Source organism: Dendrobates tinctorius, unplaced genomic scaffold (assembly GCF_039654945.1).
Source record: "Dendrobates tinctorius isolate UK_male_01 unplaced genomic scaffold, ASM3965494v1 ptg000254l, whole genome shotgun sequence".
Classification (NCBI taxonomy): Eukaryota; Metazoa; Chordata; class Amphibia; order Anura; family Dendrobatidae; genus Dendrobates; species Dendrobates tinctorius.
The window spans coordinates 14,364,057-14,377,928 of NW_027361921.1; the positions used below are offsets into that span (position 1 = coordinate 14,364,057).

Genomic DNA, 13,872 nt, shown 5'->3' on the forward strand with positions numbered 1-13,872 from the left:
GTACCGCTCCCAAAGTTGCCATCTTCTTCTGAGTTGGTGCCCTTGTTTTTACAACAGGTGGTTCGGTTGCACGGGATTCCTGAGAAAATTGTGTCGGACAGAGGAGTCCAGTTTGTTTCCAGATTTTGCAGGAGTCCTCTGCATTTCATCCTCAGACCAATGGGCAGACTGAGAGAAAAAAAAACAGAATTTGGAGTCCTATTTGAGATGTTTTATATCTGCTGATCAGGATGACTGGGTCTCATTTTTGCCCTTGGCCAAATTCGCGCTAAACAATAGAGCTAGTTCTGCCAATTTGATGTCGCCCTTTTTCTGTAACTTTGGGTTGCATCCTCGATTTTCTTCAGGGCAAGTGGAATCTTCGACCTGCCCAAGTGTGGACACTGTGGTAGAGAATGCAGCAGATTTGGGACCAAGTGGTGGATAAGTTGTCCCTCTCTCAGGAAAAAGCCCAACGGTTTTCCAACCGGCATAGGACCATTGGTCCCCGGTTTAAAGTGGTGATATGGTTTGGTTGTCGTCAAAGAATATTCCTATGAAGGTTGCGTCTCCAAAGTTCAAGCCAAGATTCATTGGACCTTAAAAGATTTTGGAGATTCTTAATCCTGTTTCTTTTCGATTGGCTCTTCCAGCTACGTTTACGATCCATAACGTGTTTCATAAATCTCTTTTGAAGAGGTATGTGGAGCCGGTAGTTCCTATGGCGGCGCCTCCTGACCCTGTATTGGTTAAAGGCAATGGGGAATATGAGGTAGAGAAAATATTGGATTCTCGTTTGGCTAGACGGAGACTCCAGGAGGATAATTCTTGGGTCTCTGCTTCTGACATTCATGCCGATAGATTGGTTCGTGCTTTTCACCGGGCCCATCCTGATCGGCCTGGTGGTGTGGATGAGGGTTCGGTGACCCCTCCTCAAGGGGGGGTACTGTTGTGAATTCGCTTTCTGGCCTACCTCTGGTCAATGCTGAAGGTGGTGGAGCTGGTCAGGTTGACGGAGGGGTTGTGAGTTCTCTTTCTGGGCTCCCTCTGGTGGAGGTAATGGAGCTGATCTGATTAACAGAGGCTTGCCACCTGATAATGAGGACAGCGATTAGAGATCTGGGGTTTCAGACTGGATTTAAGACAACTGACTCCCTCTATCCCTGCTGGTGATTTTTTCTTGCCTCCTGAGGTCTTAGTTTCCAGCTCAGTCCCTGCATACTCAGCTAAGTGTTATTTTGCTATTCTGTTCACATTTTATCTGGTTTTGTCTATTTCAGTTTTGTGTGGGTCAGCCAGCTCCGGCTGGGGCTGCGCTGAATCACCATCCATATGTTACTGCTTGTGCCAGTTTGTTTCTGATTGGCCTCTTTTTGCTCTGCTTTCAGAATATGCCAGAGTGCTGATATAGTGGGCGAAGTCGTGCGATTTCAGTATTTTTGCATCAGACGTGTCAGACCTTTTTGCAGGGTTTTTTACGTGATTGCAGACAGTGTCTTTCCTTTCCTGTCCTGTCTAGTCAGTGTGGGCCCCATCGTTTGCTCAGTCTATTTTCTTACCTGCGTTTGTGTTTTCATCTTGTCTCACCAACAATATATGTTTGGGGGCTATCTATTCCATTTGGGTCTGCTCTGGGGCAGTTTAGATTTCCCCTTTCATGCTTTATGCTTAGTTAGCTCTCCGGCTGTGCCAAGGCGTCTAGGATCATCGTAGGCACGCTCCACGGCTACTGCTAGTTGTGTGGATAGGATCAGGGGTCTGCAATCCACGTAGTTACCAACCTCTCTGGTTTTCTGTGGCTTAGCTTGGGCTTTCTCTCCTCCTCGGTGACCCAATCATAACAGAAGGCATTATATTGTCTGAACATAACATTAGCTTGAAGGGTTTATCTTGAACCTGAATTCCATTTATACCTAGATTGACCTTAATCTGATATTCCAAAGCCTCCATATTCAATACATATGACAGGGGCGATATCAGACATCCCTGATGAGGGCCATTACTGATAGAGAAGCTTTGGGAATGAACAACGAGTAGACGTACAGAAGCCTTTGGGCAGGAGTAATGACCTACCGGGCTTTAATAAAAGGGCCAGAAAATCGGAATTTATATAATGTGCAAACCATGAAAGATACATCAAGGTAAATAAAGGCATTCTCTTCATCTTGCCTAAGAAGAACAGACTCCATTACCTCCTAATTAGCTATATCCACCAAGTCCAACACTTGTCTGGTGTTCTCTCCCGCATGCTGAAACCAAGCAAATCTGACTTCAACTTTGTGGAGTAACATTGGTAGCCAACAGCTGTGGTGATTAGCTAATAATTTAGTGAAAATCTTAAATTCAGAATTCAAAAAGCTTATGGGATGATATTTTGCACATTCAGATCTTTACCAGATTTATGCATTTCTATAATAAATGAGTGCAAACATGTATCTGGAATAAATAAAAAAAAAATATATAAGTTACAACACGGAGGACAGTGAAACTGAATACAAACACCACAAGAGAGGAGATCCTCCAAAGAAAGTTCAAAAATTATATTTTTATTCAAAATCAATACAAAAATTAGAAATGGCAAACCATACAGAAATAGAATAGCAAAAAGCAACCACACTGGGTGACACAATAAATAGCTGGTATAAAGAAAGTTACATGAATAATACCACGTGAGAGAGCACATAAAAAGAGATGTTGTATATGAAAACTACATAAAGTGCTTAGTGCAAAAATATCTGATATCTCCAAATATGTTTATATAAATCCATGATAATGCATACAAAAATACTTAAAACTGCTGGTACAAACAAAGACTATGAAAGAGAAATATTAATTCATAATATCTGTAACAAAATCATGCACATAAAGAGTTGATCATATGCTGGTATTGCTAGTTTTCCCCATGTCTGGTCTCCTCAGGAAGGGACCATGGCCCTTATACCTATAATATATGATGTAAATAAATAGAGAGGACCAGATTATTATTATTATTATTTATTGTTATAGCGCCATTTATTCCATGGCGCTTTACATGTAAGGAGGGGTATACATAAAAGCAAGTACAATAATCTTAAACAATACAAGTCATAACTGGTACAGGAGGAGAGAGGACCCTGCCCGCGAGGGTTCACAATTTACAAGGGATGGGTGATAATACAGTAGGCGAGGGTAGAGCTGGTCGTGCAGTGGTTTGGTCGATCGGTGGTTACCAGATATGAGGAAGTGCACCTCATGCTGTAAAAGATAATGAAAACTTATATGTAAATTATATTTACCAAAGTAAGGTATCACCCAGGGTCCCCCTGACGCGCGTTTCTATGGATATCTTCCTCAGAAGGGGTGCTCAGGATCATATGAAATTTACATTGATAATGAGAGTAGCTGGTATTACTTAGCACATCATATTTTTTGGAGACATTTGAAGGAGCTTACTGGGAAATAACCCATGTCCTAACTTTAGGATAGACCATCAATGTGTGCTCAGCAAGGTATGATTTAAATCAAAATTATTTTTATTAGGGGATTTTTACAGTATAAATTGATAATGGGTCAGGAAAGCAATGAAGGGTAACTAAACAAAGAAAAAGAGAAAAGGGCTGAGGGAGGAAGAGGAGAGAAGGAAAATGAAAGAAAAAATAATAATTATTGTTCAGCCATTTTTGTGTGAATTTTCAAAGTAAGTACACTATTCACACCAGCTGCTTGAGATCTATTTAATAATATATGTAGTTTGCATTTTAAAACTTGATGTCAGATCCACTGTTATTTCTTAGAAAATCCTTTTATTTGGATTCTCATGGAAATAATGCTTAGTGTAGTTAATCAAGATTAAAAAAAAAGTCTAATACTGCAGGGAACTGTGTATGTAAACTAAACAAATGTGAAGAGAGCCCAACTGTTTTTTGGTAAACAGCATTGCATGTTTCTTTCAAACACAGCATTTAAATCTCACATCTGCTGTTTCTGATGTCTGTTTTACGTTTTTTTAGGGTCCAATTGGTGAACAAGGAGCTACAGGACTTCCCGGCCCTTTTGGTCCCAGAGTAAGACTCTTCCTCATATAAAAGAATTTGCTACTAAAACAATTTTTCTCTTTATTCATTCAGACATCTCTTTATATATGTAGGGACCTCCAGGTCCAGTTGGACCTCCTGGTAGGGATGGTAATCAAGGAGCTACTGGACCAGTTGGACCTCCTGGTGTTAGAGGAACTGTTGGAGAAGCTGGCCCAGAGGTAATAATCACAAATGGTGCATGAAGCTTATTGCATTGAGGCAAGTGTATGTAAATATATATCAATAAATGTTAACCATTATTTTATGTTTAGGGTCCTCCTGGTGACCAAGGTTTACCTGGTCCTCCCGGTCCTCCAGGACTTCTCACAGCTGCTCTAGATGATTTAATAGGTGGCTATGATGACACTATGCCAGTTCCACTTCCAGAATTTACTGAGGATGAAGCTGGTGGTGATCCTAAAAAGAATGACCCAGGGGTTCAAGCAACTCTGAAATCACTCAGTAGTCAAATTGAAACAATGCGTAGTCCTGATGGCTCGAAAAAGAATCCAGCACGTACATGTGATGATTTAAAACTTTGCCATCCCACAAAAAAAAGCGGTGAGAATCTCAAAACACTAAAAAGCCATAGTACTGTTTGGTTAAGTTTTGAAATTCATTAATTTATAGAGACTTGTTCTATGAATTGTGAAGTAGTTAAAAGGGAACTTTTGTAAGTGCTCACACTCATTAGCGTAAATAAAATCGGTCCAATGTTGTTCCTGAAAAGTAGAACGAGTGCCATGTGAGTATCATGCAAGTACAATGCGATTTTTCTCTCTAAGTTAGCTCTAAGTTATCTCGATAGGGATTCTAAATTCTCAAGTCAAATATTTTTATATTGTCAATATGATTATGCATCATTATTATTATGCAATGCCAAATGTATGTAATTTTACATTACTTTGTAATAAAAAATACTTTTTATTGCCTCATTCCTACACCCATTACATACTTTTTTATCCGCAGAGTTGAGGGCTGATTTCTTATAAGGCCAGTTGCAGTTTATAAATGAGTTTTTAATTTCTCTTTCTTTCATAGTTTTGCTAGATGGCATTTATTTTTTATGCGTTAATGGAATCGCTAAGAATTGAACCATAATGCTGGAAATATAAATTTGTCACATCTATGTTAGACGAATTCCATTTACCTTATGTGTTTTCATAGGAGAATACTGGATAGATCCAAATCAAGGATGTTCAGAAGATGCCATTAAGGTTTACTGTAATATGGAAACTGGAGAGACGTGCATATCTGCAAATCCTTCCAAAATACCTGTGAAGACTTGGTGGACAGGAAAAAGTGGAGACAATTTCAAGCCCATATGGTATGGTGTGGATATGAATAGAGGATCTCAGGTAAATGAGTGAATATCATGTAATATTCGACTATTTGATGATATAAGTGTATATTTGGGTTAAACTGTCAGGGCCCAATGATTCTTACATTTGCGGGGCCACAGAGCTGAATTTCCTACTTAGTTTAAATTTCCAAGATACAATATCCCTTTCAAATCTAGTTGGTTAAATCTTAGAGAAAAGTTTCCTGTAGCTAAAACTTTTGTTACATCTTTTTCTATTGTGTTACCATATGTAATTTGTCTTTTTTTTAGTTTGTCTACGGGGAAAGTGACTCGCCAAACACAGCAGTGACTCAAATGACCTTCTTACGTCTTTTATCAAAAGAAGCCTCCCAAAATATTACCTATCATTGTAAAAATACAATTGGATTCTTAGATGAAAAAAATCAAAATTTAAAGAAAGCCGTAATACTCAAAGGTGCTAATGATCTGGATATTAGAGCAGAAGGAAACAGCCGCTTCAGATACACTGTTTTGGAGGATACTTGTTCGGTAAGTGCAAGATCATAAACCCAGCTCACTGGAAAATGTATTTAAGAATGAAAACAAGTCAATGTATCAGTACCAATGGGGGCAAGGTAAAATGTGAGACAATTCTAATAATAATGTCATCTATGACCCCACTGGGAAATGGCAGTTTCTTATACACAGGGTAGTATATACTGTTCTTTTTTTACTAGATCTGTGTCAGCTTCCAAGCTCAGGACTTGTACATTGATAAAAGAAACAACAGGTTGTTCATTTTTTCCTGTTTAACCCCTTAATGCTGATTGATGTATGTGTCATTGTGACAACTCCTGGAGTGGACCCTCTGGGTTGTGGCACCAACCCTCCCAGGGCGAGCTGGCCTAGTGAGGACCACCCCCTATACAGGGAGTGCCAGGAGCAAGCCCCAGGGGATAAGGTACCATGACTGCTGGCACCACACGGCCGGCTCACAGGAGACACGCGTGAGTGAGTCTGCAGGAAGGTGCAGGGTGTACTCGGGAACACAGTGTGAGTACACGGGAGAGTGCAGGTTCAGAGCGAGTACCGAGAGGCACAGATGAGTATAGGACAGGGCCTGAATGCAGCGCACAGCCAGGCAGGGACACACCAGACCAAGCCAGGAAGCACAACAATAATCAGGCACCTCCCATAGGGGGAGGTAGCCTGATATAGCACATGACCACTAAAGCTTCCGGGTCAAGTCCTCCATTACCATAGAGAGGACGGACCTGGAGAACGAACTGACAAGAGCGCGCAAGCGCATACCCAACATGGAGGAGGTGGGAGCCTGGGTATGAGAAATGCACATGCGCACCTGACGGGACCCCTGGAACGACCGCGGTTCCAGAAGAGATGACGTCGGGACCAAAGTCCCGCCTCCAGTTAGTGCTCTATGACAGATATAGCCATAATACTGAAAGAACGGTACAGCTTCTGTCCCAGTGCAATCAGCTGCTGGATCCCAACTGTTACACACTGTCAGGTTCTTGCTGTCACTGCTAGGATCAGTGTTATTATCTATCATAGCTATTAACCCCTCACATGCCGCTGTCAAGAGTGTCATTGTGACAACTCCTGGAGTGGACCCTCTGGGTTGTGGCACCAACCCTTCCAGGGCGAGCTGGCCTGGTGAGGGCCACCCCCTATACAGGGAGTGTCAGGAGCAAGCCCCAGGGGATAAGGTACCATGACTGCTGGCACCACGCGGCCGGCTCACAGGAGACACGCATGAGTGAGTCTGCAGGGAGGTGCAGGGTGTACTCGGGAACACAGTGTGAGTACACGGGAGAGTGCAGGTTCAGAGCGAGTACCGAGAGGCACGGATGAGTATAGGACAGGGCCTGAATACAGCGCACAGCCAGGCAGGGACACACCAGACCAAGCCAGGAAGAACAACAATAATCAGGCACCTCCCATAGGGGGAGGTAGCCTGATATAGCACGTGACCACTAAAGCTTCCGGGTCAAGTCCTCCATTACCATAGAGAGGACGGACCTGGAGAACGAACTGACACTAGCGCGCAAGCGCATACCCAACATGGAGAAGGTGGGAGCCTGGATACGAGAAATGCGCATGCGCACCTGACGGGACCCCTGGAACGACCGCGGTTCCGGAAGAGATGACGTCGGGACCAAAGTCCCGCCTCCAGTTAGTGCTCTATGACAGATATAGCCATAATACTGAAAGAACGGTACAGCTTCTGTCCCAGTGCAATCAGCTGCTGGATCCCAACTGTTACACACTGTCAGGTTCTTCCTGTCACTGCTAGGATCAGTGTTATTATCTATCATAGCTATTAACCCCTCACATGCCGCTGTCAAGAGTGTCAGCAGCACATGAGAAGGTAGAGAGACAGGGATCCCTCTGTCAGCAATTTTAATATTGTTTTTAATATTGTGTAAGGCAAATAAAATTTAGGTCAGTTAGTGTTTGGTGATGCCATTTTGTGTAATTCTTCAAGGTCTTTCTAAAGAAACATAGTGTTGTTTTTTGGATTCATGTTTTCAGTATTATGCCTGTTAATTTTACGCTGATAGACAGCCTGCTAGGTGAGCTTGCTTTCATTAAAAGTGTTTATATGTTTTTAACCCCTTTACATCCATAGCACGTCATGAACGGGTGTCAGTTCCCACAGCATGATGTGCTATGTCCGTCATGACTCTGAACTGTCACTGCGTGTAAACAGTAGATATGGCAGATGGCTAGAACTCGACTAGTGTAATGAATAAACGGTGCTAGTGAAAGGGAGCCTCTGGTCCCGTAAATGTGAAGTCAATATGGAATCACTGCACACGCAAATTATGCTAAAGTGAGCTTTTTATTATTTAATTGACGGCGATGAAGCGACAGCTGACGTTTCGGCCTAACAACGTAGAGTTTTGGTAGTCACTGGTTGATAGTTTATCACTGCTAGGCAATATTTTAAAAAAATGCGGATTATCCAATATAGCCAATAGTCCAGGTGCTAGAGGAGCAGAGATCCTGTTGTTATGGCAAAAAAACATTGGTGGCGCAGTGGGGGAGGCAGGCACTACCAAAACTCTACTTCAAAAGGGCGACTATGTGATAAAGGCCGTTGTTAGGCCGAAACGTCAGCTGTCGCTTCATCACCGTCAATTAAATAATAAAAAGCTCACTTTAGCATAATTTACGTGTGCAGTGATTCCATATTGACTTTACTGCGTGTAAACACACAGAGACAGTTCACTGCCGACAGCTGACGTAACAAAAAGCAGTGACATTTTGTATGATTGTAATATGTTGGGCAGATCAAATCTGAGGTTTCTGACTATCGCTTAACTACCCTCATAAATAAATCTGGAGCAAGCCCTGAATGTAATCATTTTATGTGTGGCCGTACAGTAAGGGCCACCATCCGGACAGTACTGGTGGTCAGGACTGGTGGACTACAGTTAGGGGCCCGACAAAAATGTAATGAAAGGGTTTTTGGAGCTTAAAGGGGTTTTACACATAGCGATATCGCTAGCAATATCGCTGAAAAGTCATTGATTTTGTGACGTTATAGCGATATTGCTAGCGATATCGCTATGTGTGATACTTACCTCCGACCGGCTCCCCCGCTGTCCATCGCTGATCGCGCGAGATTGGGCGGCTCCATTTCTCGTCGTCTGTTTCCTGCTGGGCTTACTGCTGTGTGAGACGAGCGACGCGTGGAGGCGGGCGGGAGGACGTCTGGATTGCTGTGTGTGAAAGGTGAGTATCGTGCGCTGCGTCGCTGTGAGATCTTTCTGTGTGAAAGCTCACTAGCGATCATTTAGCGATGCACCAGCGATCCTGACCGGGTCGGATCGCTGGTCGGATCGCAGGTGCATCGCTAAATGTAAAAGGGCCTTTAGTCGTGCTATGCAGTGTGGCTTCACTGTAGTAGGCAGGCTTAGACAGTGGGGGTTCTTTTGCCAAACATGTGAAGACCTTTGGAAATAAATATTACAAATGGTGTGTGTGCTGCATGTGCCTGAAATGTGAACAGTGTGTGTACTGAATGTGTGTGATATGTGAGCAGTGTGTGTTGCATGTGTCTGATATGTGAGGCGTGTTTGCTGCATGTGTCTGATAAGGGAACAGTGTGTGCTGCATATGTCTGATACATGATCGGTGTGTTCTGCATGTGTCTGATATGTGAGCAGTGTGTGTACTGAATGTGTGTGATAAGTGACCAGTGTGTGCTGCATGAGTCTGATATGTGACGAGTGTTTGCTGCATGTGTCTGATATGTGAGGAGCAGTGTGTGCTGCATGTGCCTGAAATGTGAACAGTGTGTAATGAATGTGTGTGATATGTGAGCGGTGTGTGCTTCATGTGCCTGATATGTGAGCAGTGTGTGCTGCATGTGTCTGATATGTGAGGAGTGTGTGCTGCATGTGTCTGATATGTGAGCAGTGTGTGCTGCATGTGTCTGAGATACGAGGAGTGTGTGCTGCATGTGTCTGAGATACGAGGAGTCTGTGCTGCATGTGTCTGATATGTGAGCAGTGTGTGCTGCATGAGTCTGATATGTGACGAGTGTTTGCTGCATGTGTCTGATATGTGAGGAGCAGTGTGTGGTGCATGTGCCTGAAATGTGAACAGTGTGTGTAATGAATGTGTGTGATATGTGAGCGGTGTGTGCTTCATGTGCCTGATATGTGAGCAGTGTGTGCTGCATGTATCTGATATGTGAGCAGTGTGTGCTGCATGTGTCTGATATACGAGGAGTGTGTGCTGCATGTGTCTGATATGTGAGCAGTGTGTGTTGCATGTATCTGATATGTGAGCAGTGTGTGCTGCATGTGTCTGATATACGAGGAGTGTGTGCTGCATGTGTCTGATATGTGAGGAGTGTGTTCTGCATGTGTCTAATGATATGTGAGGAGTGTGTGCTGCATGTGTCTGATATGTGAGGAGTGTGTGCTGCATGTGTCTGATATGTGAGCAGTGTGTGCTGCATGTGTCTGATATGTGAGGAGTGTGTGCTGCATGTGTCTGATGATATGTGAGCAGTGTGTGCTGCATGTGTCTGATATACGAGGAGTGTGTGCTGCATGTATCTGATATGTGAGCAGTGTGTGCTGCATGTGTCTGATATACGAGGAGTGTGTGCTGCATGTGTCTGATATACGAGGAGTGTGTGCTGCATGTGTCTGATATGTGAGCAGTGTGTGCTGCATGTGTCTAATATGTGAGGAGTGTGTGCTGCATGTGTCTAATGATATGTGAGGAGTGTGTGCTGCATGTGTCTGATATGTGAGCAGTGTGTGCTGCATGTGTCTGATATGTGAGCAGTGTGTGCTGCATGTGTCTGATATGTGAGCAGTGTGTGCTGCATGTGTCTAATATGTGAGGAGTGTGTTCTGCATGTGTCTGATATGTGAGCAGTGTGTGCTGCATGTGTCTAATATGTGAGGAGTGTGTGCTGCATGTGTCTGATATGTGAGGAGTGTGTGCTGCATGTGTCTGATATGTGAGGAGTGTGTGCTGCATGTGTCTGATATGTGAGGAGTGTGTGCTGCATGTGTCTGATATGTGAGCAGTGTGTGCTGCATGTGTCTGATATGTGAGGAGTGTGTGCTGCATGTGTCTGATATGTGAGCAGTGTGTGCTGCATGTGTCTGATATGTGAGGAGTGTGTGCTGCATGTGTCTAATATGTGAGGAGTGTGTGCTGCATGTGTCTGATATGTGAGCAGTGTGTGCTGCATGTGTCTGATATGTGAGGAGTGTGTGCTGCATGTGTCTGATATGTGAGGAGTGTGTGCTGCATGTGTCTGATATATGAGGAGTGTGTGCTGCATGTGTCTGATATGTGAGCAGTGTGTGCTGCATGTGTCTGATATGTGAGCAGTGTGTGCTGCATGTGTCTGATATACGAGGAGTGTGTGCTGCATGTGTCTGATGATATGTGAGCAGTGTGTGCTGCATGTGTCTGATATACGAGGAGTGTGTGCTGCATGTATCTGATATGTGAGCAGTGTGTGCTGCATGTGCCTGAAATGTGAACAGTGTGTAATGAATGTGTGTGATATGTGAGCGGTGTGTGCTTCATGTGCCTGATATGTGAGCAGTGTGTGCTGCATGTGTCTGATATGTGAGGAGTGTGTGCTGCATGTGTCTGATATGTGAGCAGTGTGTGCTGCATGTGTCTGAGATACGAGGAGTGTGTGCTGCATGTGTCTGAGATACGAGGAGTCTGTGCTGCATGTGTCTGATATGTGAGCAGTGTGTGCTGCATGAGTCTGATATGTGACGAGTGTTTGCTGCATGTGTCTGATATGTGAGGAGCAGTGTGTGGTGCATGTGCCTGAAATGTGAACAGTGTGTGTAATGAATGTGTGTGATATGTGAGCGGTGTGTGCTTCATGTGCCTGATATGTGAGCAGTGTGTGCTGCATGTATCTGATATGTGAGCAGTGTGTGCTGCATGTGTCTGATATACGAGGAGTGTGTGCTGCATGTGTCTGATATGTGAGCAGTGTGTGTTGCATGTATCTGATATGTGAGCAGTGTGTGCTGCATGTGTCTGATATACGAGGAGTGTGTGCTGCATGTGTCTGATATGTGAGGAGTGTGTTCTGCATGTGTCTAATGATATGTGAGGAGTGTGTGCTGCATGTGTCTGATATGTGAGGAGTGTGTGCTGCATGTGTCTGATATGTGAGCAGTGTGTGCTGCATGTGTCTGATATGTGAGGAGTGTGTGCTGCATGTGTCTGATGATATGTGAGCAGTGTGTGCTGCATGTGTCTGATATACGAGGAGTGTGTGCTGCATGTATCTGATATGTGAGCAGTGTGTGCTGCATGTGTCTGATATACGAGGAGTGTGTGCTGCATGTGTCTGATATACGAGGAGTGTGTGCTGCATGTGTCTGATATGTGAGCAGTGTGTGCTGCATGTGTCTAATATGTGAGGAGTGTGTGCTGCATGTGTCTAATGATATGTGAGGAGTGTGTGCTGCATGTGTCTGATATGTGAGCAGTGTGTGCTGCATGTGTCTGATATGTGAGCAGTGTGTGCTGCATGTGTCTGATATGTGAGCAGTGTGTGCTGCATGTGTCTAATATGTGAGGAGTGTGTTCTGCATGTGTCTGATATGTGAGCAGTGTGTGCTGCATGTGTCTAATATGTGAGGAGTGTGTGCTGCATGTGTCTGATATATGAGCAGTGTGTGCTGCATGTGTCTGATATGTGAGGAGTGTGTGCTGCATGTGTCTGATATGTGAGGAGTGTGTGCTGCATGTGTCTGATATGTGAGCAGTGTGTGCTGCATGTGTCTGATATGTGAGGAGTGTGTGCTGCATGTGTCTGATATGTGAGCAGTGTGTGCTGCATGTGTCTGATATGTGAGGAGTGTGTGCTGCATGTGTCTAATATGTGAGGAGTGTGTGCTGCATGTGTCTGATATGTGAGCAGTGTGTGCTGCATGTGTCTGATATGTGAGGAGTGTGTGCTGCATGTGTCTGATATGTGAGGAGTGTGTGCTGCATGTGTCTGATATATGAGGAGTGTGTGCTGCATGTGTCTGATATGTGAGCAGTGTGTGCTGCATGTGTCTGATATGTGAGCAGTGTGTGCTGCATGTGTCTGATATACGAGGAGTGTGTGCTGCATGTGTCTGATGATATGTGAGCAGTGTGTGCTGCATGTGTCTGATATACGAGGAGTGTGTGCTGCATGTATCTGATATGTGAGCAGTGTGTGCTGCATGTGTCTGATATGTGAGGAGAGTGTGCTGCATGTGTCTGATATACGAGGAGTGTGTGCTGCATGTGTCTGATATGTGAGCAGTGTGTGCTGCATGTGTCTAATATGTGAGGAGTGTGTGCTGCATGTGTCTAATGATATGTGAGGAGTGTGTGCTGCATGTGTCTGATATGTGAGCAGTGTGTGCTGCATGTGTCTGATATGTGAGCAGTGTGTGCTGCATGTGTCTGATATGTGAGCAGTGTGTGCTGCATGTGTCTAATATGTGAGGAGTGTGTGCTGCATGTGTCTGATATGTGAGCAGTGTGTGCTGCATGTGTCTAATATGTGAGGAGTGTGTGCTGCATGTGTCTAATATGTGAGGAGTGTGTGCTGCATGTGTCTGATATGTGAGCAGTGTGTGCTGCATGTGTCTGATATGTGAGGAGTGTGTGCTGCATGTGTCTGATATGTGAGGAGTGTGTGCTGCATGTGTCTGATATATGAGGAGTGTGTGCTGCATGTGTCTGATATGTGAGCAGTGTGTGCTGCATGTGTCTGATATGTGAGCAGTGTGTGCTGCATGTGTCTGATATACGAGGAGTGTGTGCTGCATGTGTCTGATATGTGAGCAGTGTGTGTTGCATGTATCTGATATGTGAGCAGTGTGTGCTGCATGTGTCTAATATACGAGGAGTGTGTGCTGCATGTGTCTGATATGTGAGGAGTGTGTTCTGCATGTGTCTAATGATATGTGAGGAGTGTGTGCTGCATGTGTCTGATATGTGAGCAGTGTGTGCTGCATGTGTCTG

The 13,872-nt window shown here is 44.2% G+C and overlaps 1 protein-coding gene across 1 annotated transcript in view; it reads left to right on the plus strand.

Moving 5' to 3' along the window:
• Nucleotides 1–13,872, plus strand: part of COL5A2 (collagen type V alpha 2 chain) — a 281,575-nt gene that overhangs the window by 234,258 nt on the left and 33,445 nt on the right. Inside the window, exons 49-53 of the mRNA XM_073558191.1 lie at nucleotides 3,969–4,022; nucleotides 4,106–4,213; nucleotides 4,307–4,595; nucleotides 5,202–5,392; nucleotides 5,647–5,886. Coding sequence (XP_073414292.1) covers nucleotides 3,969–4,022; nucleotides 4,106–4,213; nucleotides 4,307–4,595; nucleotides 5,202–5,392; nucleotides 5,647–5,886 — 882 coding nt within the window. The remainder of the gene's footprint in view (nucleotides 1–3,968; nucleotides 4,023–4,105; nucleotides 4,214–4,306; nucleotides 4,596–5,201; nucleotides 5,393–5,646; nucleotides 5,887–13,872) is intronic.